The 23,926-nt window shown below is 45.5% G+C and overlaps 1 protein-coding gene across 5 annotated transcripts in view; it reads right to left on the bottom strand.

Moving 5' to 3' along the window:
* Window positions 1-23,926, bottom strand: part of LOC138296696 (adhesion G protein-coupled receptor F5-like) — a 1,100,568-nt gene that overhangs the window by 184,492 nt on the left and 892,150 nt on the right. For all 5 annotated transcript variants that reach the window (XM_069236068.1, XM_069236070.1, XM_069236069.1 and 2 more), the window contains one exon: window positions 12,347-12,526. In XM_069236068.1, the coding sequence (XP_069092169.1) occupies window positions 12,347-12,526 (180 nt within the window). The remainder of the gene's footprint in view (window positions 1-12,346; window positions 12,527-23,926) is intronic.

Genomic DNA, 23,926 nt, shown 5'->3' with positions numbered 1-23,926 from the left:
CAAATGTCGAGGGACAACTGTTAGATACACACTAACCCTTAGGGACAACCCCAGACCCAGACAACTATTCACAGAGTATAGGGTACTTGTCCTCACCTATTAGCCACACACGGTGCCTCTGGAGTTGCCCCACCACATAAGGGATGCTGCTATTCCTCAGAATGTAAGCATCATGCACTGATCCAGGAAACTTGGCATTCACATGGGAGATGTACTGGTCGGCCAAACACACCATCTGCACATTCATAGAATGGTAGCTCTTCCGGTTTCTGTACACCTGTTCACTCCTGCGGGGGGTACCAAGGCCACATGTGTCCCATCAATGGCATCTATGATGTTGGGGGTATGTCCCAGGGCATAGAAGTCACCTTTCACTGTAGGCAAATCCTCCACCTGAGGGAACACAATGTAGCTGCGCATGTGTTTCAGCAGGGCAGACAACCCTCTGGACCACACGTTTGAGAACATAGGCTGGGACATCCCTGATGCAATGGCCACTGTAGTTTGAAAAGACCCACTTGCCAGGAAATGGAGTACTGACAGGACCTGCCCTAGAGGGGGGATCCCTGTGGGATGGCGGATTGCTGACATCAGGTCTGGCTCCAACTGGGCACACAGTTCATGGATTGTTGTACGATCAAGTCTGTAGGTGACTATTACGTGTCTCTCTTCCATTGTTGACAGGTCCACCAGCGGTCTGTACACCAGAGGATGCCGCCATCTCATCACCTGCCCCAGCGGACATGCCCTATGGAGGAGAACGGCGAGCAGAGAGTCAGCCAACACTGAGGTATTACAAAATGTCATTAGCACACATTTGTAAATCCGCAATGTGCCTGTTACTGTGTGTATTCAAGGCCTAGATAGGTGTGACGCAGTTATTATTAATGTCATGTGGCCCCCTGAAATGGCGGCTGCCTGACCTGTAAGGTGGGACAAGGGGATATGATGTAACTGTGCGGTAAGCGGTTGAAGACCGCAGCACAATCCTGCATTGGTTAACATTGGACCCTATGGATTCCAGGAGCCAATGACGATGTACGCCGGCGGTGACAGTACACACCGCCGTTGACGTGACTGCCATTTTCTGTCTGTTCACTCACTTAATACCTGACCTTCGACAGGAGAGGACCTACACTGCAAGTGCTGCTGTGACCTCAGTCTGGAAGCGATGATGTCTCATGTGTCTGGGGAAAGGGCCCCTGCCTTCACTTTGGAGGAGTTGGAGAAGTTAGTGGATGGGGTCCTCCCCCAGTACACGCTACTCTACGGTCCTCCAGACAAACAGGTGAGTACACTGTGAGCATGCTGCATGGGCAATGCCTGTTTTGAGTGGTGTGGATGGAAGATACATGGGGGGGGGACTGAGCCCTGCATGAGTGGACAGTGAGTGTATGTGCGTCAGGGCAAGGGTGGGAACGTGGGCCAATGACTGTGACGGTCTGGACGGCTAAAGCTTTTCCTTTTCCCATGTACTATTCCTCTAGGTCAGCACCCACCAGAAGAAGGATATTTGGCGTGCCATCGCCAAGGACGTCCAGACCCTGGGGGCCCACCACAGATGGAGCATCCACTGCCGGAAAAGATGGGAGGACATTCGCCACTGGAGCAAGAAGACGGCGGATGCCCAGCTGGGGATGGCCTCCCAACTCGGGAGGGGTGCCTGTTGCACCATAACCCTCCTGATGTTCCGGATCCTGCAGGTGGCGTATCCGGAGTTGGATGGGTGCTTGAGGGCATCACAGCAGCCACAAGGGGGAGAGTACCGTCACATCCATCTGACTCTGTGCGCATTACGAGGTGTCTGGGTGGGGGAGGTGGGCAATGGGTTACCCTAGGCCAGGGCGAGCTTTGTAGGCAAGGACCCTTTGTGAGGCAGGCTATGCGGCACCCCAACCCCACCAGTGGTAAGAGCCATCTACACCTAGTCAGGCTCCTGTGACTTCCATGTGTGCAGCAATCGGGCATAGGCCTTGTACCCTATGGGCATGTGATTAATCTAGTAACTATAGGTGCATGGCGTAGTGCAGAGGGCTGCTGTGTCTGTAATGTCTGCCAACGGTAGTGGTATTGCATGCACTGAACATGTCTTTCTTCTGTCTCCCCCCCTTTTTGTGGTCTCCCTGTTCTTGTGTGCAATAGCATCATCAGGTGGAATAGCAGTGGCACCGGAGCAGGAGGGAGCTGCATCCCACTTGCGGGGACAGGAGGTGACAGCAGCGACAGCGACTCCTCCTCTAATATGTGCTCCCTTGCGGTGGCGGGCCCATCTGTGCCCCCGCATCAACAGGTACAGCCGCCACCCCTCCTACCAGCACTGCCCTACCAGCAGCCCCTCAGCGTGTGTCCCGTGGCCGCTCACCCAGGAGGGTGGGCATCTCCTTCGCCCCAGGCACCTCCGGCCCTGCCCCAGTCAGCCCTGCTGCCCTCAGTGAGAAGGCTATGGACCTCCTGAGATCCCTCACTGTTGGTCAATCTACCATTGTGAATTCCATCCAGGGTGTCGAGAGGCATTTGCAATAAAAAATGCATACCTGGAGGGCATTCATTCTGGCCAGGCAGCCCAACAGAGAGCATTTCAGCCTCTGGCCTCAGCACTGATGTCAGCCATTTTCCCTGTGTCCAGCCTCCCCCTCCAACTTCCTCCACTCAGACCCAATCCCCTGTGCCTCAGCCTATCCCAAGTACACCATCAGACCAGCATGCACACACCTCAACACACAAGGGTGGCTCGGGCAAACATAAGCACCACACATCCCACAGGGACTCACACAAGCATCATACCCATGCACACATACCAACATCCACTGCCTCCACTGTGTCCCCCTCCTCCACGTCTTCCTCCTCCCTTCCTGTCTCGTCTCCACTCACACCTGCATGCACTACATCTTCAGCCACTACCACCATCACCAGCACGCCCATCACCACACACCGCTCATGTGCACTCACCACCCCCACTACCATTCACACATCCCCGTGTCCTGTACCAGTGTGTCTGTGAGCCCTCCTCCCAAAGTACACAAACGCAGGCACACACCCACCCAACAGCCATCCACCTCACAACAGCCTCCAGCCCATACACCTTCACCCAAATTCAGCAAACGTACACCTCCTACAACCACTACCTCTTCCTCCACTCCCAAACCCACTCCATCTACCCGTCCCAGTGTGTCTAAAAAACTTTTCCTGGCTAATATTGACTTCTTCCCTACACGTCCCCTAGGGCCAGGCTTTCCAGGTCCCAACCCAGCACCTCAGCCACCACATCACCGGGCACAGTGGTGCCAGCAACTGCGGGCTATTGGAGTGCGCCAAGCATCAGGGCTGCCAGTGTGCTACGGAGCGAGGGCAAGGACATTCTGCCACCTGCAAAAGTAAAAAAGTTGCCCACATCCCAAAGGGAGAAGCCGAAAACACCTGCCACCAAGGGCTCAGGGAAAATGAAAGGGGATAGTCGCAAGACAGCTGCACCACCATCCAAGGTGTGGAAGGGCCAAAAATAAAGGGCAGGTCAGGAGAGGGCATGGTGGCACCGACAATGGGACCAGTGTCACACCTTCTGTCCACGTTGATGCCAACCTGTACGGCAGAGAAGACCGCCACCTGCACCACCACATGCACTGCCACCAGCACCGCTGTCATTGAGTCCGCCACCAGCACCGCAGTCACTGATCCCGCCACCAGCACCGCAGTCACTGAGCCCGCCACCAGCACCGCCGCGACAGAGCCCACCACCAGCACTGATGCCACAGAGCCCACCACAAGCACTGCTGCCACAGAGTCGGCCACCAGCACCGCCACCATAGAGCCCGCCGCCAGCACCGATGCCACAGAGCCCGCCGCAAGCACCGCTGCCACAGAGTCTGCCGCCAGCACCGATGCCACAGAGCCTGCCGCAAGCACCGCTGCCACAGAGTCCGCCGCCAGCACCGATGCCACAGAGTCTGCCGCCAGCACCGATGCCACAGAGGCCGCTGCAAGCACTGCTGCGACTGGCGCCTGGTGGTCAGTTTCAGGAGCCTGGGTAGCTTCCATGATGCACCACCTTCAGTGGAGAAAGGCATCAACTACCGCAGTTCTTGGCAGGACGAAGCACTCTGGGCACAAAGCCCCCTCCAGAACCAGTAGAGTATCACATCCACTACCTAAGTCCTTGGCAGGATAAAGCACTCTGGGAACAAAGCCCCCTCCAGAACCAGTGGAGAAAGGCATCCACTACCTCAGTCCTTGGCAGGTTAAAGCACTCTGGGCACAAAGCCCCCTCCAGAACCAGTGGAGAAAGGCATCCACTACCTCAGTCCTTGGCAGGATGAAGCACTCTGGGAACAAAGCCCCCTCCAGAATTAGTGGAGTATCACATCCACTACCTCAGTCCTTGGCAGGATGAAGCACTCTGGGCACAAAGCCCCCTCCAGAACCAGTGGAGAAAAGCATCCACTACCTCAGTCCTTGGCAGGATGAAGCACTCTGGGCACAAAGCCCCCTCCAGAACCAGTGGAGTATCACATCTACTACCTCAGTCCTTTGCAGGATGAAGCACTCTCGACACAAAGCCCCCTCCAGAACCAGTGGAGAGAGGCATCCACTTGGGAGACTGTGGCTTTGCACTCCCCAGGATCAAGCAGTGGGCAAACCACCCACTGGAAAGATTTGAGAGACTGTGGCTTTGCACTCCCCAGGATAAAGCAGTGGGCAAACCACCCACTGGAAAGACTTGAGAGACCGTGGCTTTGCACTCCCCAGGATAAAGCAGTGGGCAAACCACCCACTGGAAAGACTTGGGAGACTGTGGCTTTGCACTCCCCAGGATAAAGCAGTGGGCATGGAGCCCCCTCGTGGAGCAGTGGCATTGTGCACTCATCTGGCTGAGGTGCCCCTTCTTCCCTTCCCCCTGAGGTGGCTGTTTCATTTCGATCTGATGCCCCTGCAGTGTTCTCTCCGTTTGAAGCCTGGTATCATGTGTGGGCCTCGCCCATTCATTTTGGGCCCAGTGGTCCACGGACAATAATTGGTGCACTATCCGGACTTGTGTAGTTGGTGTACATAATTGTATATACTGTAATTCGAGTTTTGACTACTGGATTTTTCATGATTACAATCGTTCAACTCATTTCCTTTTGTCCTTGCGTTCTTCCGGGGGGGTGGAGGGGTGTAAATGTAATGTTGCAGCATGTATTTGTGTGTATGTTGTTGTGGGTGAGGGTGGGGGTGGGGGTTTTGCGTGTTGCATGTGTGTGTCACTCTCTTTTCCCTCCCCACTCCCCTGTGTTGTAGGTGCAGTACTCACCATGGTCGTCGCCGCCGTCTTTGGTGCTCCTGATAGAGGAGCAGGAATACCATCGCAGGGAGTATCTGGAGTTCTGGCTCCATGGCGTCCTGGTTCCTCGTGGGGTGTGGAAAGGTGTGTGTTTCCCTTCCAAGTCCTGTTTCCGCCCTGTTTTTGTTTGTGTTGGTTCCGTCCCGGAAAAGGTGTCAGATTGGCCTCTCATAATAGTGTGGGTGGTACACTGTCTTCCACCTGTCTGTTGCCGTTGACCGCCGCCCTGTTTGTTTGTACCGCCGTGGCGGTCGGAGTGTTAAAGTGGCTGTCTATATTGGCGGTTTCTGTCACGGTCATAATTCCATTTTTTTTCCGCCAGCCTGTTGGCGGTATTACCGCCGCTATAACACCGACCGCCAGGGTTGTAATGAGGGCCTATGTTATGAATGTCATAACTATGCAGACAATACTGTTTCATGTACATAACCCAGAAGGCATCCTTTTCACATCTTCTACATATGACATACACATAGCTACATGTAAGCATAAAGCCAGCACGTAACACATTATCGTAGATATGATTTATAGTTAATGACACACCTTTCATTATCCTGATGTACAGATATGAGCCTTAAAATGGCAGCTGCCAGACCTACTGTACTGGACATCAGGAAGTGACCTAACTCTGCCAGCGGATGCCGTCATGGCATTCGGCGGTTACAACTGCAATGGACATTGCCATTGGAACACATTGCTGCTTCTGGCGGACTGGGTCCAATGGCGACATCCGCCGGCAGTGACGGATCTGTACATGGCGGACGTGACTTCCACCTTCTGCTGAATCCCTCACTTGCCTTCTAACACTCCATGACCTGAGCTGCTGTGTACTGCTTCTGGGAGCAATCATGCCACGTCCTGCAGGTGATAGGGCCTGTGTCTTCTGTCTGTAAGAGCTGGCCAAGCTTGTGGAGGAGGTCCTACCCCTGTATGAACAGCTCTATAGTGCACCAGAAGACCAGGAAAGTCCAATGTAATACCAATGTTTGAAAGGTTGCGTGTATGATGGTGTAGATGAAATGTGCAGGAATGAAGGATTGAGCTAATATGTGTGGGTAGATAGACATGTGCACTTGTGCATAGAAGGAATTTGAGCCCTGAAACATAGTAGGTAGTGTGTGATATATGTACCCTGATCAACAATAATACTTGACAGCATTATCATTGATTGTGGTGTCAGACATACCTATACCTTTTGAAGGACATGCTTGTGGTCTGATCATATGTTTCTAGCAAACACCTGGAACTGAATATGCATGTTGTATGGCTGACTCCACTTCACACATGGCCTGACTGCAGATGTTAATTTGAAAAAGAGGGGGAATCTTGTAGGAAGTGTATGTTTGTTTACTTGCACTAAGTTCTGTATTCACCCTACTTATTTTGGTACAGTGCTTGTGAATATGACTTTCTCCTCTTATCTGTGTCATCCATGCAGGTCAACGCCCATCAGAAAAAGGGTTTCTAGTAAGCTATTGGCAAGAAAGTGTGGATCCTGGGGGCTCACACCCTTCAGAGCACCCACTGTAAGAAGCGGTAGGAGGACCTGAGATGCTGGGCCTGGAAGACCGGAGAGGCCCAGCTTGGGACGCCCTCCCAAGGAGGAAGGGGTGCTCATCGGACACTGACCCACTAATGGCCTGCATATTGGCAGTGGCCTACGCTGAGTTGGATGGGTGTTTGAGGGCAGCACAGCAGCCACAAGGTGGTAGGTACTGACTGAACACATTTTCGTCCCTATGTCAGGTCAGTGTATGATGTAAAAGAATCTAAGCTGTGACTAAGTGATACGTGCAAAGGGTGAAAGATCTCCTTGCAACACATAGATGTACAATCGTCAACACTGGTAACAGGTGTGTACATTCTATGGTGACATATTACTCACCTATGTTATCCCTTTCATACAAAAGAATAAGATGATGCACACATGACTGTGTCATATGTGTACCACTATACTGCTTTAAATACCCTGCTGATTGTGCCTTGCCACCTACAGAGCCATACTCCCAATATCCTGATGGTAAGTTGTTTAGGTCTTTGCCTTCTGTCCATTCCATTCCAATGGCCCTTTGATCAATCTCAATGTGCAATATGGAGTCTGACAAGTTTAAGACAGTCCTACTATTCATGAGATTTCAGATGAGTGACAACTTAATATGAGGTTGAGATCTCCATCTGACATTTCACTTGCCATACTTGCTTAACTTACTAAGAGCTCTTAGGAGATGCCCCCATTGATAAGTGAGGACTATACATTGGCACATGTGATGTCTCATCAGAGTGGACATCCTACAGGTTGGAAACCATGGTGATATTACAAGACTCCTATTGCAAAACATTTATTGATGTCAGAGCTCTGTAAGTTAGTACCATGTACATGGTCTTTGGATGGTAAGTGGCTACACAGCTACTTACTTAGCCAATGTGTTGTGGGCATCATAAATAGGCCAAGACATCTTTTTAACATTTACATTCCCCAATGGGTTTTGCCAACATCATGTGTGCATTGTGAGGTTCTGACATCAATCAACATTGTGATGCAACTTAAAACTTAAACATACTTCCTTTGGCTATTTTGGATATGCTTTGAATGTTTTTTATATGGACACCTTTTGTATCCACTGACTACATTGTGGTGCAGGTGTGGTAGTTCAGATTAATATGTGGGTGGAATGGTATGTGTGGTCTTTCATTTTGCTTGTCTCAAGGTGTATGTCTCTCTCATGGTATCCTCAGATGTGGTATGTGGGATTGACAATTTCCTATACAGATGTAAGATCACTCATGTCTGTAGTGTGGATAGTGATGTTGCCACTCAAGCATTGGTCTATTGATGTTGCCAGTCATCATGACATGTTCAACAGTATGTGTCCTTCATGCACATTACAGTGTATATTGTATATAGGGAGTAGGTATGCTATCTGAGGTTGTCTGGGAGTAAATGTTGTGGGCTCAGTAGGCCCCTATAAGTGTACAAGACATTGCTTACAGGTGGAGAATAACTAAGATGAGTATGTCTACAAATTCTGAAACATCCTTTGCTACAACACTATTGGTAAATGTGTTGGTGAGGTGTTTAGACTCTTATCATACTCTAAATTTGGATATGCCAAATAGAGTAGGTGTATATTTTCAATTTTCAATTATGAAGGTTGTGAACTCTGTGACATCAAGGTGCATATTTATACTTGCTTTGCACCATTTTAGAGTCATTTATTTAGCGCCATATTGTGGATTTGGCAAACTACCTTTTACTAATAAGATGCACAGCAGGCGTTCCCGTCCACAATATCACGCTAACCCCTTAACTCCTTATTTATACTCTAGCACAAAAATGACGCGTACGGAGTAAGCGGACCCAAATAACGGTGCTAAGCAAATTTTAGTTCCTCCAAAGTCCAATGCTTTCCCTATTGTTTCACAGACTGGAGAGTGAATAGTAAATGTTACCCCCCTGAACGCCAATGCTTTCCCTACTGTTACACAGGATAGCGTGGGAATGGTAAACTTAATCCCTCTAAAGTCCAATGCTTTCCCTGCTATTGCACAGACTGTAGTGGGAAAAGTCAATTTAACCCATCGGAAGCCCAACACTTTCTCTACTGTTGCACATACTGGACTGAGAATAGCTAATTTGATCACTCCGAAGCCGATCACTTTCCCTTTTGTTGCACAGACTCGGGTAGGGATAGTAGATTTTTCCCTTCCAGAGTCCAAAGCTTTCCCTTGTGTTGAACAGACTGGTTTAGGAATAGTTAACTTTATCCCTCCAATGTTCAACTTTTTCTCTGATGATGCATAGACTGGAGTGGGAATAGTAAAATATAACCCTCTGAAGTCCAACTCTTTTCTTACTGTTGCACAGACTAAAGTGGGATTAGTACATTTTAACCCTTTGAAGTCCAACGCTTTCCATTCTGTTGCACAGACTGGAGTGGTAATAATAAATTTAACTCACTCTGTAGTTCAACACTTCACCTACTTTTGCACATACTGGAGTGGAAACAGTAAATTTTACCCTCCGAAGTCCAATGCTTTCCCTACAGTTACACGGACCAGAGTATAAATAGTAAATTTTACCCCTTCATAGTCCAACACTTTCCCCGTCCATAATCCATTGCTTTCCCAGTGTTGCATAGCCTGGAATGGGAATAGTAAATGTCATCCCTCCGAAGTCCAACCTTTTTTTTCCAATTTTACAGACTGGAGTGGGAATAGTAAATTTTACCCCTCTGATGCCCAACATTTTCTCTACTGCTGCACCGACTGGAGTGGGAACAGTAAATCATACCCCTCCGAAGTACAACGCTTTCCCTAATGTTGCACTGGATGGAGGGGGCATAGAGTATGTATTATTGTGAGACTTTTCCTAATATTGTTTAAGTATATCTAATATATTATTATTTGTTTTTTTTTCACTTTTAAACTATATGTATATATATATATATATATATATATATATATATACACATATATATATACATAACGCCTGTCCAGCATTGAAAGCAGCACCACTTCAGATCGAAATCAGGTCTGTGTGACTTTACTACATTGTCATCCAAAGAGCAACAGGATGGAATAATTTTCAGCAAAACTCTGCAACTATGCTTTGAATTCGCCTACTAAGGTTTTTAAATGTGTTTTAATGTGTGTTTGGCTGCAGCAACCTACCAAGGCAGAAATGATTGTCTACTAAAGATGCAATATAAGTGTGCAGGACTACCACTACCAGGATGCATTGTGTGACTCACTAGAGCATTTAATCAAGTAATCAGGTGCCTACAATCATTTGCTCAACCCAAGCATTTGGCCTGTGACCAAGGACGAGATGTCTGAAAGGGTAAGGCCTGGAAAATGTGAGGCCTGGAAAATGTGTAAAGAATTCTTTGAATGTTACTGGCTTTGCTGCTTTCCCAAATAAACTGCAACCTGTTGAGAGTGCGCTTTCATATATATATATATATATATATATATATATAAATATATATATATATATATATATTACCTGTGTTTTTACAACAGTACATTTAAAATATAATTTAAAAAGTATAATTTAATTTAAAACATCGTTTTTTTATGATAATGTTACTTTATATATATGATATATTGGGCCAGATTTACAAGAAACTGGTGCTTTAGTACTGATGCACCAGTTTTCTTGCGTTGCCCCTGCCCCAAATAATGACACCCTGTGTTCTCTGTATTTTGGCAGTAGTTAGGCCAATAGCATCAGAAATGTTGAGGCTGTAGTGGCGTTTTGCTCCACTAGCGTCAAAAGTGTTGACTCTAGTGGAGCAAAGTGAAAGGAGGCCCAAAGGTTAATATGGGTGCGTCATTTTAATTGCCAGCTCTGAGCCGGAACGCCCCCCTGCATACATTATGCCTGGAGCTGACATAATGTGGCGCACTGAGGGGGGCAAAGTGGCGCTGGCGCAATACATGCATTGCACCACTTTGTAAATACGGCACAGCATATTTGTCTTCCTAATGCCACATTAGAGTAAAAAAAAATTATGCTAATGTGGTGCAAGGAGGCGCTAGGGGCTTGTAAATATGCCCCATAGTTTACATAAGTATATATTTTCATATAGTATTTAATATTAGTTAAGTTTATTTAATTTACATTGAATTAATGTTATATATTAAAATATTTAAGCATTTTTCTAGTCGCAAAGGGGCCGATTCGCAGAGTTGGCCCATTTGGGACTAGAAAAATGCTTTTTGGGATGTACAAAGCCCAAACTGTGGTTTGGTAACTTGTTACCGAGTCGCAGTTTGGGTTTTGCGATTCGGTATTAGGAAGGGGCGTGTCAAGGGAAAAACAATTGTTGCGAATGGGGTTAGCACCAATGGGACCCCTTCCCCTTTGTGAATGCATGCAAAAACATTTTTTCAGAGCAGGCAGTGGTCCCACAGAACACTGCTGGCTCTAAAAAAATGTAAAGAAAACCTTTTATTTTTTTTTCAAAACGCATTCCGTTTTCCCTTAAGAAAAACGGGCTGCATTTAAAAAAAAATACTGCTTTATTTAAAAGCAGTCACAGACGTGGTGGTCTGCGGAATATTCATGAGGTAGGTCATTTACGACCCCATTGCGAATCGCAGACAGTGTCATTGACACTGTTGTACATCCGGTTTTGCGACTCGCAAATTGCGAGTCACTAAGACTCGCAGTTTATGAGTCGCAAAACTGGACCTTCATACATGTGGCCCTTACTATTTTAAACTATACATGAAAAACAATATTTTTGTGTTTTTAACAACATTAGTGTAAAACTTCAATATTTTTGTACTTACCATTATGGGTATAGGAAAATGATATTTTCCTAATTAATATTATTGACACAATACATTTGTTTACAATATTGTTGGTTTTTATATTATGTCAGTGATTCCCGTGTAAAGTGACATTTAAATTCTACAATCACTTTTACTCTGATGTCTTGGGACCATTTTCATGGTTTCCCTTCTGCCAAAAAAAAACACCCCTCACAATTCCAGACAGTGCCCTGCATATCCCCTGATGAGAACAGACGCCGACCTTCCAAGTGAAAGAGACTGTATGATCATTTTGCTTCAGGGCGTTCACTACAACTATTCCGGAGAAAAAATGCTAAAGGTTTTTTAAACATCACATGTTTCCTTTAAGGGAGTTGTCTGAAGCTCCCAACAAAATCAGATTTGAAAACAAATATAAATGAGTCTGACCTAATTACTGTAGGACAAGTTTAGACAAGCTTAGATTTGAAGGATATAATACTGGTGGGACACTTGCAGAAAGACAGCTTACATCCTCCAAGCCACCCATCAGTTGATAATACGAAAAGGGATACCTACTGCCAACCTTGGACCCAAGTCTATACCAAGAAAAAATTGCTGTATTATACAAATGATCAGTAACAGAACATAAAATAAAACAAGAAAACATAACATAATAAAATATAACATAGATCCAAATACAGCCATATCAGGTGGACTGGATTTAGAGCACATCATTTGTCACCAGGAAGAATTCCTTTCATGACTCACCTCCATTGACTTCTCCGTAACATTTTGTACTTTGTCAGAGACTCTTTGTAAAATAGCAAGGATGGCCACAATGTCAGCATGTGAAGAGGACACATTTTCTTTTATTCCGACCACTGTAGAACTCAAATTAGTGAGATAATCAGGTATTTGTTGCTGGAAATTAGGACCATCTAGCAAAACCTAAATTAGAAATGTGATATGTGATTAGTTTGAAATATGCTATTATTATTATTGTTATCATAACACTACTACTGTTGATAATATTATTATTGTAAGTATTCCTTCCATATCCTGGGACATAATGACATACTATTAAGGAGTCGTTCTAGGTCTCGCTCACAGTCAGCACTGGCTATATCTTTGTTACAGCTTGCTCTGATGTTAAACTGTTTTCAATGGAGCTGTGAAGAATGTGTGCACAAATAAAAAATGGTCCCCTTCTTCATTAATGTGATTATATGGCAGCTAGTAAAGATTACATAACTTCTCTGCATCAATGCTGATATTGCGCTAACACAAACTCTGATTCATTGTGCCAATACGCACTGTACAAGACATACCCCTGCATCACCTCTAATAATGTCAATAATTTTGTCTCATCACGCACTGATTTTAATCGCTTTAATTTTTTCTAAAGTGCCTGAAAATAGTTCTTTTTTACATTCAGTGGATAATAATCACCCTATAAAATAGGATGTCTTTATACACTTCAAAGATACTGACCATATCAAAGTATTTAAAAACATATTCCAACCAATTCTAATATAGGCAGGTGGACCAACAGGGTGTGGCCACCTGTCGAAAATACATGCTGGTGGGTAGCACCCCCCCCTTACTACTTGTGGGTTTCATACGGTTTTTCTTCAGGGAGTTGTCTGCTTACAATAATCAAGAGGTGTCCATTCATGGGTGCACCAGATTACCCTTTTCTGTTTCTTTCAATCGTTTTACAAAGGTTAGTGACCTTTCCGGGACCATTAGTTGGCTCATGACGTAGATCTGCATGTGTTAGCAACCTCTTGCAATTACAATTTTTTTATCTTATACATTTAATTCGATTGATTGAAAATTGATTTTAATCATTTGATTTAAATTGATACCAGCGTATTTACCTCTAACTACTTTAATTCTGACTACCTATCGTTCCTGATCCAATGTGATGTCCATTTCAACTAAGACACTTACAATGTCACTCCATTTATTAGTTCTCTTTGTTATACTAGATTAAGGATGCACAAAACTTTAATTACTCAAAAACTATTTTTTTTTTCTAGTAACAGGCTTACATTTCAGCAAATGCTGGTGATAGATTGCTGTAGAGGCCGGCTTGAAGATTCAATTGTCTGCTAGGAGTGATAGCATTCGCATGACACCATGCCTATAGAAAGTCGAGAGTGTAAGGAGCTTTCTGACTGGTATGTGACTTCCAGCATTCCCAGAAAGTCAGAGTGATGCTGGTGAGTGTGTCAGTGGCACAGGTACTTTACATTTCAATTCTATGCTTCTCTTTTCTGGGCAACTTTGTTGACTGCTTACATATTGTATTGTATCATATTAATCAAGGGCTGAATGACCAGGCTTGTGTCATTTCAACTCACCACATCCATCTGATGATATATATATATAATAATTAATGGCATGTTGAGTAAGTTATATGTTAACGCATCACTGAATCTGCCAGGGCCTGCAGAAGCGCCTAATTTTCAGCTTTTATGTGCCATCTAGTCTAAACATCTTCCAACCCCAGTATCGCTTCTGTCTTCTCATTAGGTGTCTCTCACTCATCAGCTCGCTTCCACTCCAATCTACTTTGCCCTCCCCTCACTCTCCTCACTTGGTCTATCTCACCTTCCAAAGCAATGCAGTAGAAGAGGGAGAAATTAGTCTCCTGTGCTGCCAAGCTTTTCCAGGCCCACATTTACATTATGCTGAGCAATGAGTGCACACTGTACAGTCTAGGAACTCTACTCAGCACTTCATCGCTAGTGCCTAGGGTTTCTAAGTTACCTTTGCTGGGATTCAAATTCTTGATCCGTAGGTCAGGAGAAACATTTGCCTTACCATCTTATCACCTAGATCTGCTTTTTAGTGAGCCTGAGCAAAGGGTTTATTAGGGGTGGAGTAACTGAAGACATTTTGAGTTACTCTTTTGATGTGAAAGTACCCTAAAATACACAGGTTTGCCCACTGACAGAATTATGAGTAATTTGTCAGAAAAATCCAATCTTAAGAGCACAGGAACAAAGTAACGAAAGTGGCTGCTATTGACCGTGTTCTTCTGCATTTAGTAAATTTTTTGTAGTGGAAAATGCATTCTGATGTTCATTTTGAATGCATGAGAGCATTTTGCGCAAAGAAAATAGTGCTAAATCCCAGGTTACGCTCCTTGCATAATTCCGAATTATCTCACATATTTTGGTGTAATTTCATGTAATTATGCTACAGCAAATTACGACCACCTGTACTTCTTAGTTGCACAGTGTAAGAAATGGGGTCTTTGGTTGGCAGTCAGGTTACCCCCTGTCCAAGCAAAGATCCTCACTCTAGTCAGGGTAAAAAAGAATCACCCTCAGCTAACCCCTGCTTACCCCCATTGGTAGCTTGGCACGAGCAGTAGGCTTAACTTCAGAGTGCTAGGTGTAAAGTATTTGTACCAACACACACAGTAACTTAATGAAAACACTACAAAATGACACAACACCGGTTTAGAAAAATAGAGAATATTTATCCAAACAAAACAAGACCAAAACAACAAAAAATCCACAATACACAAGTCAAGTTATCACAAAAAATGCAAAAAGAATCTTCAGTTATTTTAAACACACACTAACGCTGTTAGCGTGAAAATGTACCTTGGGTGCGTCAAAAATAACCCTGCACGGGCGAGTGTGTGTCAAAAAGGGCTTACGATGTGTTGATATCACTCACAAGCGAGACCTTGCGTTGTTTCTCCTTTAGTTGGGTCGGCGTGCGTTGTTTCTTCTCTCTGCAGGAGAGCGATGCGTCGATCCGGTCAGCACTCTCGGGTCCGGGCAGGCCTTGCGTCGTTTTTACACACCCGGCGGTGTTTGCATCAGAAATCCAGCCGCGCAATGATCTGAAAACCATGCAGCACGGGTTGCGATCTCACCAGCCTCTGTCAGCGATGCTGTGCGTCATTTCCCCAGCTCTGGGCATCGATCTTCCAGTCGCGTTGCAGGTGAGCGTCGATTTTTCAGCCGCAGATCGGAGTTGCATCGATCTTTTCCCCGCATGGTGGTTGGTGCATGGATTTCTCACTCTTGGGCTGGCAGCTTCTCCTTTCAGGGTCCCAGGAACTGGATGGGCACCACTTGGCAGAGTAGGAGTCTCTCCTGGTAGAGAGAAGTCTTTGCTGAGACTTCGAACAACAGGATGCAAGCTCTAAATCATGCCCTTGGAGATCTTCACAAGAAGGAAGGCAACACAACGTCCAGTCTTTGTCGTCTAGCAAAGGCAGAAGCAGCAAATGCAGGAGAGCTCCACAAAGCACAGTCACAGGCAGGGCAGCTCTCCTTCCTCAGCTCTTCAGCTCTTCTCCAGGCAGAGGTTCCTCCTGGTTTCCAGAAGTGTTCAAAAGCCTGTGGTTTTGGGAGCCCTTCTTATACCCATTTTGCCCTTTGAAGTAGGCCTACTTCAAAGTCAATTCTCTTGTTTGTAAAATCCTGCCTTGCACAGGCCAGTCCCCAGACACACACCAGGGTGTTGGAGACTGTATTGTGTGAGGGCAGGCACAGCCCTTTCAGGTGTGAGTGACCAGTCCTGACCAGTCCTCCCCTCCTTCCTAGCACAGATAGCTCATCAGGAAATGCAGACTACACCCCAGCTCCCTTTGTGTAACTGTCTAGCGAGAGGTGCAACCAGCCCAACTGGTAAACTGACCCAGACAGGCAATCCACAAACAGGCAGAGTCACAGAAATGGTATAAGCAAGAAAATGCTCACTTTCTAAAAGTGGCATTTTCAAACACACAATCTTAAAATCAACTTTACTAAAAGATGTATTTTTAAATTGTGAGCTCAAAGACCCCAAACTCCACACATCCATCCGCTCCCAAAGGGAATCTACACTTTAATCATATTTAAAGGTTGCTCCCATGTTAACCTATGAGAGCGACAGGCCTTGCAACAGTGAAAAACGAATTTAGCAATATTTCACTGTCAGGACATATAAAACCCATTACTAAATGTCCTACCTTAACCATACACTGCACCCTGCCCTTAGGGCTACCCAGGGCCTACCTTAGGGGTGCCTTACATGTAAGAATAGGGAAGGTTTAGGCCTGGCAAGTGGGTACACTTGCCAAGTCGAATTTACAGTTAATCCTGCACACACAGACAATGCAGTGGCAGGTCTGAGACATGATTACAGAGCTACTTATGTGGGTGGCACAACCAGTGCTGCAGGCCCACTAGTAGCATTTGATTTACAGGCCCTGGGCACCTCTAGTGCACTGTACTAGGGACTTACCAGTAAATAAAATATGCCAATCATGGATAACCCAATTAACCATACAATTTACACAGAAAGCATATGCACTTTAGCACTGGTTAGCAGTGGTAAAGTGCCCAGAGTTCAAAAGCCAACAGAAACAGGTCAGAAAAAATAGGCAGAAGGAGGCAAAAAGTCTGGGGATGACCCTGCAAAAAAAGGAAAAATTACAACACACACAAAAAAAAATGTCAACCGATTCTGATCATTTCTAAAATGCTATTAGGTACTAGAAATAAACAAAAAGCAACACATTCATGCTTGGCTTGGATAACTTGAAAACTCAAAAAATGAATGAAATACAATCAATGAATTGCATAATAGCAAATAGACACTCTGTTGGCACACTTACGATTAAACACATATTTTTATTTAATGCTGATGTAATTCCTAGCAGCACAAGATATCTTTTTAGGGAGTATTTATATTGCATCAGCAGCATCTCACCTATGAAATGCTGAACCTACAACAGTGCGATCTTTGGCCTTGATCAGTCAGCATAGTACTCACACGTCGAGCTGTCAACCTTGTTATCATTTGACATTGTACATTAGATGCGGTATCCAGGAGAGGAAATAAAAACAATTTAGAAGGGCTGGCACAGCAAAATTGTTCACAAAGCAGGTGTTAATAAAGCCAAGAAGTCAGGCTTGTAGTTTGAGTTCTGCACTAGAAACCTGAAAAAAGCATGTAGTAATGAAAAAAACAATTGATTTCTTCATACAGTGCATCTATGAGATAGAGCATGAGATAAAACAAGTAATGTGTGATATTCATAGTAATAACACCGGCTCTCACTGAAATGTTAAAAAAAGCCTGTTGCAGTGAGAAACAAAAAATATTGCTTTGTTTACACAGTGCATCTATCAGAGAAGTAATTTAATGTATGTTGATACAGTGTAGAGTGTACAGTGTAAAATGGTCCCTCCTCCATGGCAGTGCAATCACTCTGCAGAGGGGAGAATAGCACACCAAACAGTCCATAGCAGAACACCTCCTCTGGGAAGAGCCAAAGATGACCTGTTAGACCTTCCCCCAAACACTTTGCTTTCACCTCTCCCATTTTTACTGAAATCATTGTTGTTGGCTTTTGTTGACCATAGGACTCATTGCACTTTGCCACTGTAGAACTAAAGTACTTGGGCTCACTGCCTAAAACATGGTTAACTTGCCTTACACCTGATTGATAAATTTAATTTATACCATATACCCAGAGCTGGTAAATTAAATGTGACAAGTGGGCCAGTGGCACTTACTGTGCTACCCACCTAAATAGGCTCTCAAAACAAACAGCCTTTTGACAGTTTTAAACTGGCAATTTGACTTGGCAAAATACCCTCCTTGCCATGCCTTAAACTCCCCTTTTATTACATTGTCACCCCTCAGGTAGGCCCTAGCAGCCCATAGGGCAGGGTGAATTGTAGTTAATGGTTGGACATGTACTTTTAAATTTTACATGTCCTGGTAGTGAACAACCCTCAAATTTGTTTTTCACTACTGTGAGGCCTACCTCTCCCATGGGATAACATTGGGTTACTTTATTACAGTTATTAAGTGGTAATGTTTGATTGGGGGCAGGTATGAAAGTCATGTTTAGTGTCTGAGAAATTGTCATTTAAAATCTTTAATTGTTAAGTCGCATTTTGAGTCACAATTTTTGAAATGACACTTTTAGAAAGTTATTTTCCTGTCCTATATGGTTCCTGGAGCCTGTTCCTGGGTCATATTATTGGGTGTAGTTGGCAGTTTGGCTTTGTACATTCCTCTCAGACAGCCACAAAAAAGAGAGTCTAGATGTTCCAGAATGGGCCATCAGTGGCCAGATGCAGGGACAGTAGTATGCCCAGCCCACTTACACATCAATAAGCAATGCCCTGCTCACATACAAAGAACTTCAGCCCAGCCCATTGTGCCTGCAGCCAGCTTGGAGCCAGGGCAGGGAGTCAGAAAATTCCAAGCACTTCTCAAAAGTGAACGTCTAGAAACATATCCTACTTCAAAATAGTACCCTCAGAGACACTCTTAAGTTCACTTTTTGGACCTGCAGAAGGACTCCCAGAGGACTGTCAGCTTCTGTGGCCTGCTGTATAATTAAAAAGGCTGTGTTACTACACTAAGGAAAACTGCTCTACAGCCTGAAGCCTGCCCTGAGCCCCTAGAGGTCTGCCCTGCTGCTTGCACCTTGCACGTTTTCTTGAACCCAGGACTAGCAGAGTGACTTGAAGGGCTAGTTGGCTGGCATCCTGATCAGCACCTCAGGGATAGAAAATGTTCCAACCATATTGAACCTGCATCTGGACCCAACCTGAGTGACCCTCCAAGTGGTGCCCATCCATTTTTGGACCCCTGGAAATGGTGCTAAAGGTGCCCAGACAGCCAAAATCCAAAACTTGGGACTTCAAAACTTTTTAGTCACAAAAGGCTTTGAGAACTGAGAGGAGACTGATACCAACTTGATTGTCGATCCACCCAATGTGCATTGCCAGTTGGCATAGTGTTTACTTTAAAATTAAAAAATGCATTACTCCTGTTCTACCCATTGCATTTTTGTCAGTATGGTGTCAAATAATTTATTCAAATTTACTCTATTTGTTTTCAAATTGGTGTGGGATGTTTCTTTTACACATTCTCTGTAAGTTAGGCCTAACTGCTTTTGTGCCATGCTTCCACAGGGTGAAGCACAGGTTAATTTAATGACTTTAGTGGATCATCCTGACAGGGACTGTGGTTATTGCTTAAGCAGGGTTTTACCCCAGTCTACCAACAACCCAATTTCTCATTATGGTTTTCAGTGGTGGGATCCAGTATTTGTGTTTCTGCAGTGCTGTACAGTGATTTGTGTAACACAGAAATCCCATAATATTATTTTGACACCAGAATTGACTTTTTTGAATTTCTCCTTAGTTGTGATTGTCTGTTTTTATTACTTTTTCTACAGTTAAATACCCTACCCCCTTTCTTCTACCATGGAGATGGAGCTACTTAACTTTGATTACTGGACTAGATAGAGCTGAGCTGCAAAGGGGAGGTGACTGAAGGCAGGAAAGAAGGTCACAAAGTTGGACCTCTAGCTATCCCTCTGAAGCTATGAGGGGGTCAAGAGGATTAAGTCCACGCCTGAGGAGCAAGATCATGACAACCCTGAGGAAGAGGACATGGATGAGGAGGAGGATGGCCCAGCTCTGGGTCCTACACTGCAGGAGGAGAACAACTCATCCCCAGGAGAGAAGTCATACATGAGGGCATGAAGCAGTGTGTCTACCTGGGTACTGTTCCCAGAAAAGCAGGAGAACAGAAAGGCAGAGAAGAAGCTTAAACTGCAGCTGGCCAAGAAGAAATGGCAGGGAGAGGTGAGACAGGCTGAGAGGATCTTGGTTGAAAAGAAACTACTGCTGGAGCATGAGAAAAGTGTGAAAGAGCTGGAGATCAAAGCCAGGCAAACCTCAAATCCAGCAGCAATGATGCAAGCATACCTTCAATGACCCTTAGACAGCACACAACCTTGTACCCAGATATGTGGAAGGAGTTGATATAGACAAGTGGTTCTCTGCCTATGAGATAGCCCTGAGGATGTGCAGGGTCCCAGAGGAGAACTGCCCACAGTGGGGAAGGACACTGTTCTTACACTTGAGGTGGGTGACCAGATAATGCACATTCCTAAGAAGGTCATACTTGTCTATAAAATTGGATTGAATCCTGAAAAGGTTCAGGCACAGCCACAAGCTCTCAGACTAGTCTTGGGTAGATTTCTTAGACTATTCCAGCAAGGCACTGAATGGCTGGGTGAGGGGCAGAAAACGTTATAATTATTTTAGGTCTTACAACTTGATCTTGAGGGTGCACATACTCTCCACATGTTTTCTCAAGCTGAGTCAGTTCATGGCACACTGACCTTGGAGAGCATCCACAAAGGAAACTGGGGAGAGTCCTAAAAGGGTGGTCAGGGCTACCATCAGAATAAAAGGGGTCATGGCGAATACAACATTTGAAGGGGTTCTCTCAAGAAAGCCCAAAGTGTTCCTGAAGATAAGGGGTCTGACTGCAAGAAACCTGGACTTGGGGACAAGGATAATGGGAAGTTTGTACCCAAGTGATATGAGTGATCCAGGTTTGGGCACTCCAAGGGTGAGCCTAAGTGCCCTCAGAGTGTGCAGCCCCCCACTGGTGGGCAGACCCAGCTGTTGGCCACTGTAGCACTTGATGGTCTCAGTTAGTGTGGGGAAGACAGCTGAGCTTATTCTGATGTCCCTGGGTGACAGAGAGAGATCGTGCCCAAAGTTCACATGCCTTCAAATATTCTTATGTATTGGCAGAAGGTCACCATGCACAGGCAGATAGTAGAGGCTCTGAGATACACAGGAGCCAGCATGACTTCTGTCAGATGCCATCTGGTGTCCTCAGAGCAGATGATACCCAATACATTCCACAAGGTTCGAGCAGCAGACAACAGGGAGAGCCACTATCCAGTGTTTCTGGTTCCCTTTGAATAGGGGGGGGGGGGTCTGAGATTGTCTTAAGACAGCTGTGAGCACTGCCATGTCTGTTAGGCAATAACTTAGATCACACTGCCTGGAAGTAAGTGGAGTTCAGGTCACACATGGAGGTGTTGGGTTTACCTGAGTGAGCCTGCATGACCATACAATCAATGGCTGCTCAGGAGGGAGTCAATGGAGCCTGGAAAAATGGTCCACACAGCTCTTAAGAATGAGGACGGCAGAGGGCATGGAAGGCCACCCCATAAAACACCCATAGAACAGGATGATGAGGTGCTGGAGGCTGCTGCCCCAGAGTCCACCAGAGGGGTTACTGATTCCCTAGTAGTCATGTCAGAGCTTGCTAGATGGCAAATTGAGATTGAGCCCACCAGGAAGGAGTTATGTAAGGCACAGACAGAGTGTCTAACCCTAGAGGGCATGTGGTGGCAAACTGTAGTCCAGGCAGTTGATGACACCTTTGGAGATCACTTAATTTATTTGGAGAATGACCTCCTGCATAGTGAGTCTAAGGCACCAAGCATGGGGCAACATGGTTTTCGGTGGTCCCTCAGTGCTATAGGCACTTCTTTCTAGGACTGGCTTATGATATTGCCCTGGCAGGACATCAGGGGCAGGACAAGACCTTTGTCAGGCTTGTGTCCCACTTCTATTGGCCCCAGATAAAAACATCCTTAGATACATTCTGCAGGACATGTGCCACCTGCTGGGGCAGTGGGAAACAGGGAAAAAGCTTAAGACTCCCTTGACGTCCTTAGCCATTATTGGCACCTCCTTCGATGGCTAGGAATGAACCCTTGGACCCCACAATCTGCCTCAGGCAACAAGTTTATCCTGGTTTTGGTGCATCATGCAACAGGGTGCCCAGGGGCATCTATCTGAAAATGGTGACTGCACCTACAGTTGCTAGGGCCCTGATGGAGATTTTGACCCGAGTGGAGTTCCCCAGAGAAGTGGTGCCTGACAGGGGCACCAGCTTTCTGTCTGCAAACATGAATTCCAGGAGGTAAGAGTATGGGGTAACCTTCAAGTTCTCCGCACCCTACAACCCCTAAACAAATGGGTTTCTTAAGAGATTCAACAAGACCCTAAAAGGCATGATTATGGGCTGCCTGAGTCCATGACGTGGAAGTGGGACTTTCTCTTACCTTTCCTAATCTTTGCCTACTGGGGAGTACCATAGAAAGGAGTTGATTTCAGTCCATGTGAAGTCCTCTATAGTTATCCTGCTAGGGGATCTCACAGTTTGGTTAAGGAGGCGTGGGGGCAAGCTCCCAAGATCTACTCCAGGATGTGGTTAGTTACACTGACTTTCTGGAATCAGATGCAGAAACTGCAGAAGAGGCCTTCTAAGAATTTAAAAGCCAGAAAGGAGGTAATGGAACCCTGGTATGACCAGAAGGCTACTCTGGTGGTATTTCAATTTGACCAGAAAAAGTGGCTAAAGAAGCCAGTAGAGCTCACACCTCTTGAACCGGCCTCTATGTTGTGGAGGAGAGAAAGGGGGAGGACACCTAGTTGTTGAGCCTCAAGGCCCCCAGAAACCTCTTAAGGGTACTCAACGTGAATTGCCTCAAACCCCACTATGAGAGGTCTGAGGTCACTAAGCTGGTGTAGACAGATGATGGGACGGAAGAGGAGAGTGAAACTCTCACTGACCTTCTATCCTACAAAGAGAAAGATGGGTCAGTGGAAGATGTCAACCTCTCTCCTACCCTGATCCCAGAACAGGGGAGAGAGAATGTCACCAGGTATTAAGACAGCTTCCCTCACTGTTCTCCCTCACTCCTGGGGTTACACACTTGTGTACCCATGATATGGATACTGGAGACAACCTGTCTGGCAAAAGCAACATCTACAGACTGTCAAAGTGAGGGCCAACATGAAGGAGGAAGTCTCCAAAATGTGGGAAATACTATCACACTAAGGACCATCATGTATGAACATTGGAATTGCAATTTCCTAATTGCAATTCCATGCAAATCGCAATTAGGAAACCGCAATTCCAAATGTAAGAAACTACATTGAGTTTCTTTTGCGATTCCCGTTGGGTCGCAAGCAGACCTAACTCATTAATATTAATGAGGTAGGTCGCAACTTGTGACCCACTGGGAATCGCAGAAATCACAGGGACGGTGGCCGTTGCTGTAAGCAGACCACTATGTCTGTGATTGCTTTTAAATAAAGCAATCTATTTTTTTTTAAACGCAGCCCGTTTTCCTTAAAGGAAAACAGGCTGCATTTAAAAAGAATAAAATGAAACATTTCAGTTAAATTTTTTTTTAAGAGTGGGCAGGACCACTGCCTGCTCTTAAAAAACGTTTTCGCATGCATTCACAAAGGGGAAGGGGTCCCCTATAGACCCCTTCCCATTTGCGAATGGGTTAGCACCAATTTGAAATTGGTGATAACTGCGATTGTTTTGCAACCGCATTCATGGTCACAAAACAATCATACGTACCATTTAGATTCTGTATTAGGAAGGGACGCCCTGAACACGCCCCTTCCTAATACCGGATCGCAAAACCCAAATTGAGATGCAGTAACAAGTTACCTAATCGCAGTTTGGGCTTTGTAC

Source organism: Pleurodeles waltl, chromosome 5 (assembly GCF_031143425.1).
Source record: "Pleurodeles waltl isolate 20211129_DDA chromosome 5, aPleWal1.hap1.20221129, whole genome shotgun sequence".
Taxonomy (NCBI): Eukaryota; Metazoa; Chordata; class Amphibia; order Caudata; family Salamandridae; genus Pleurodeles; species Pleurodeles waltl.
Note: the sequence above shows the minus strand (reverse complement) of the source record. Positions and strands in the feature narration are given on the sequence as shown.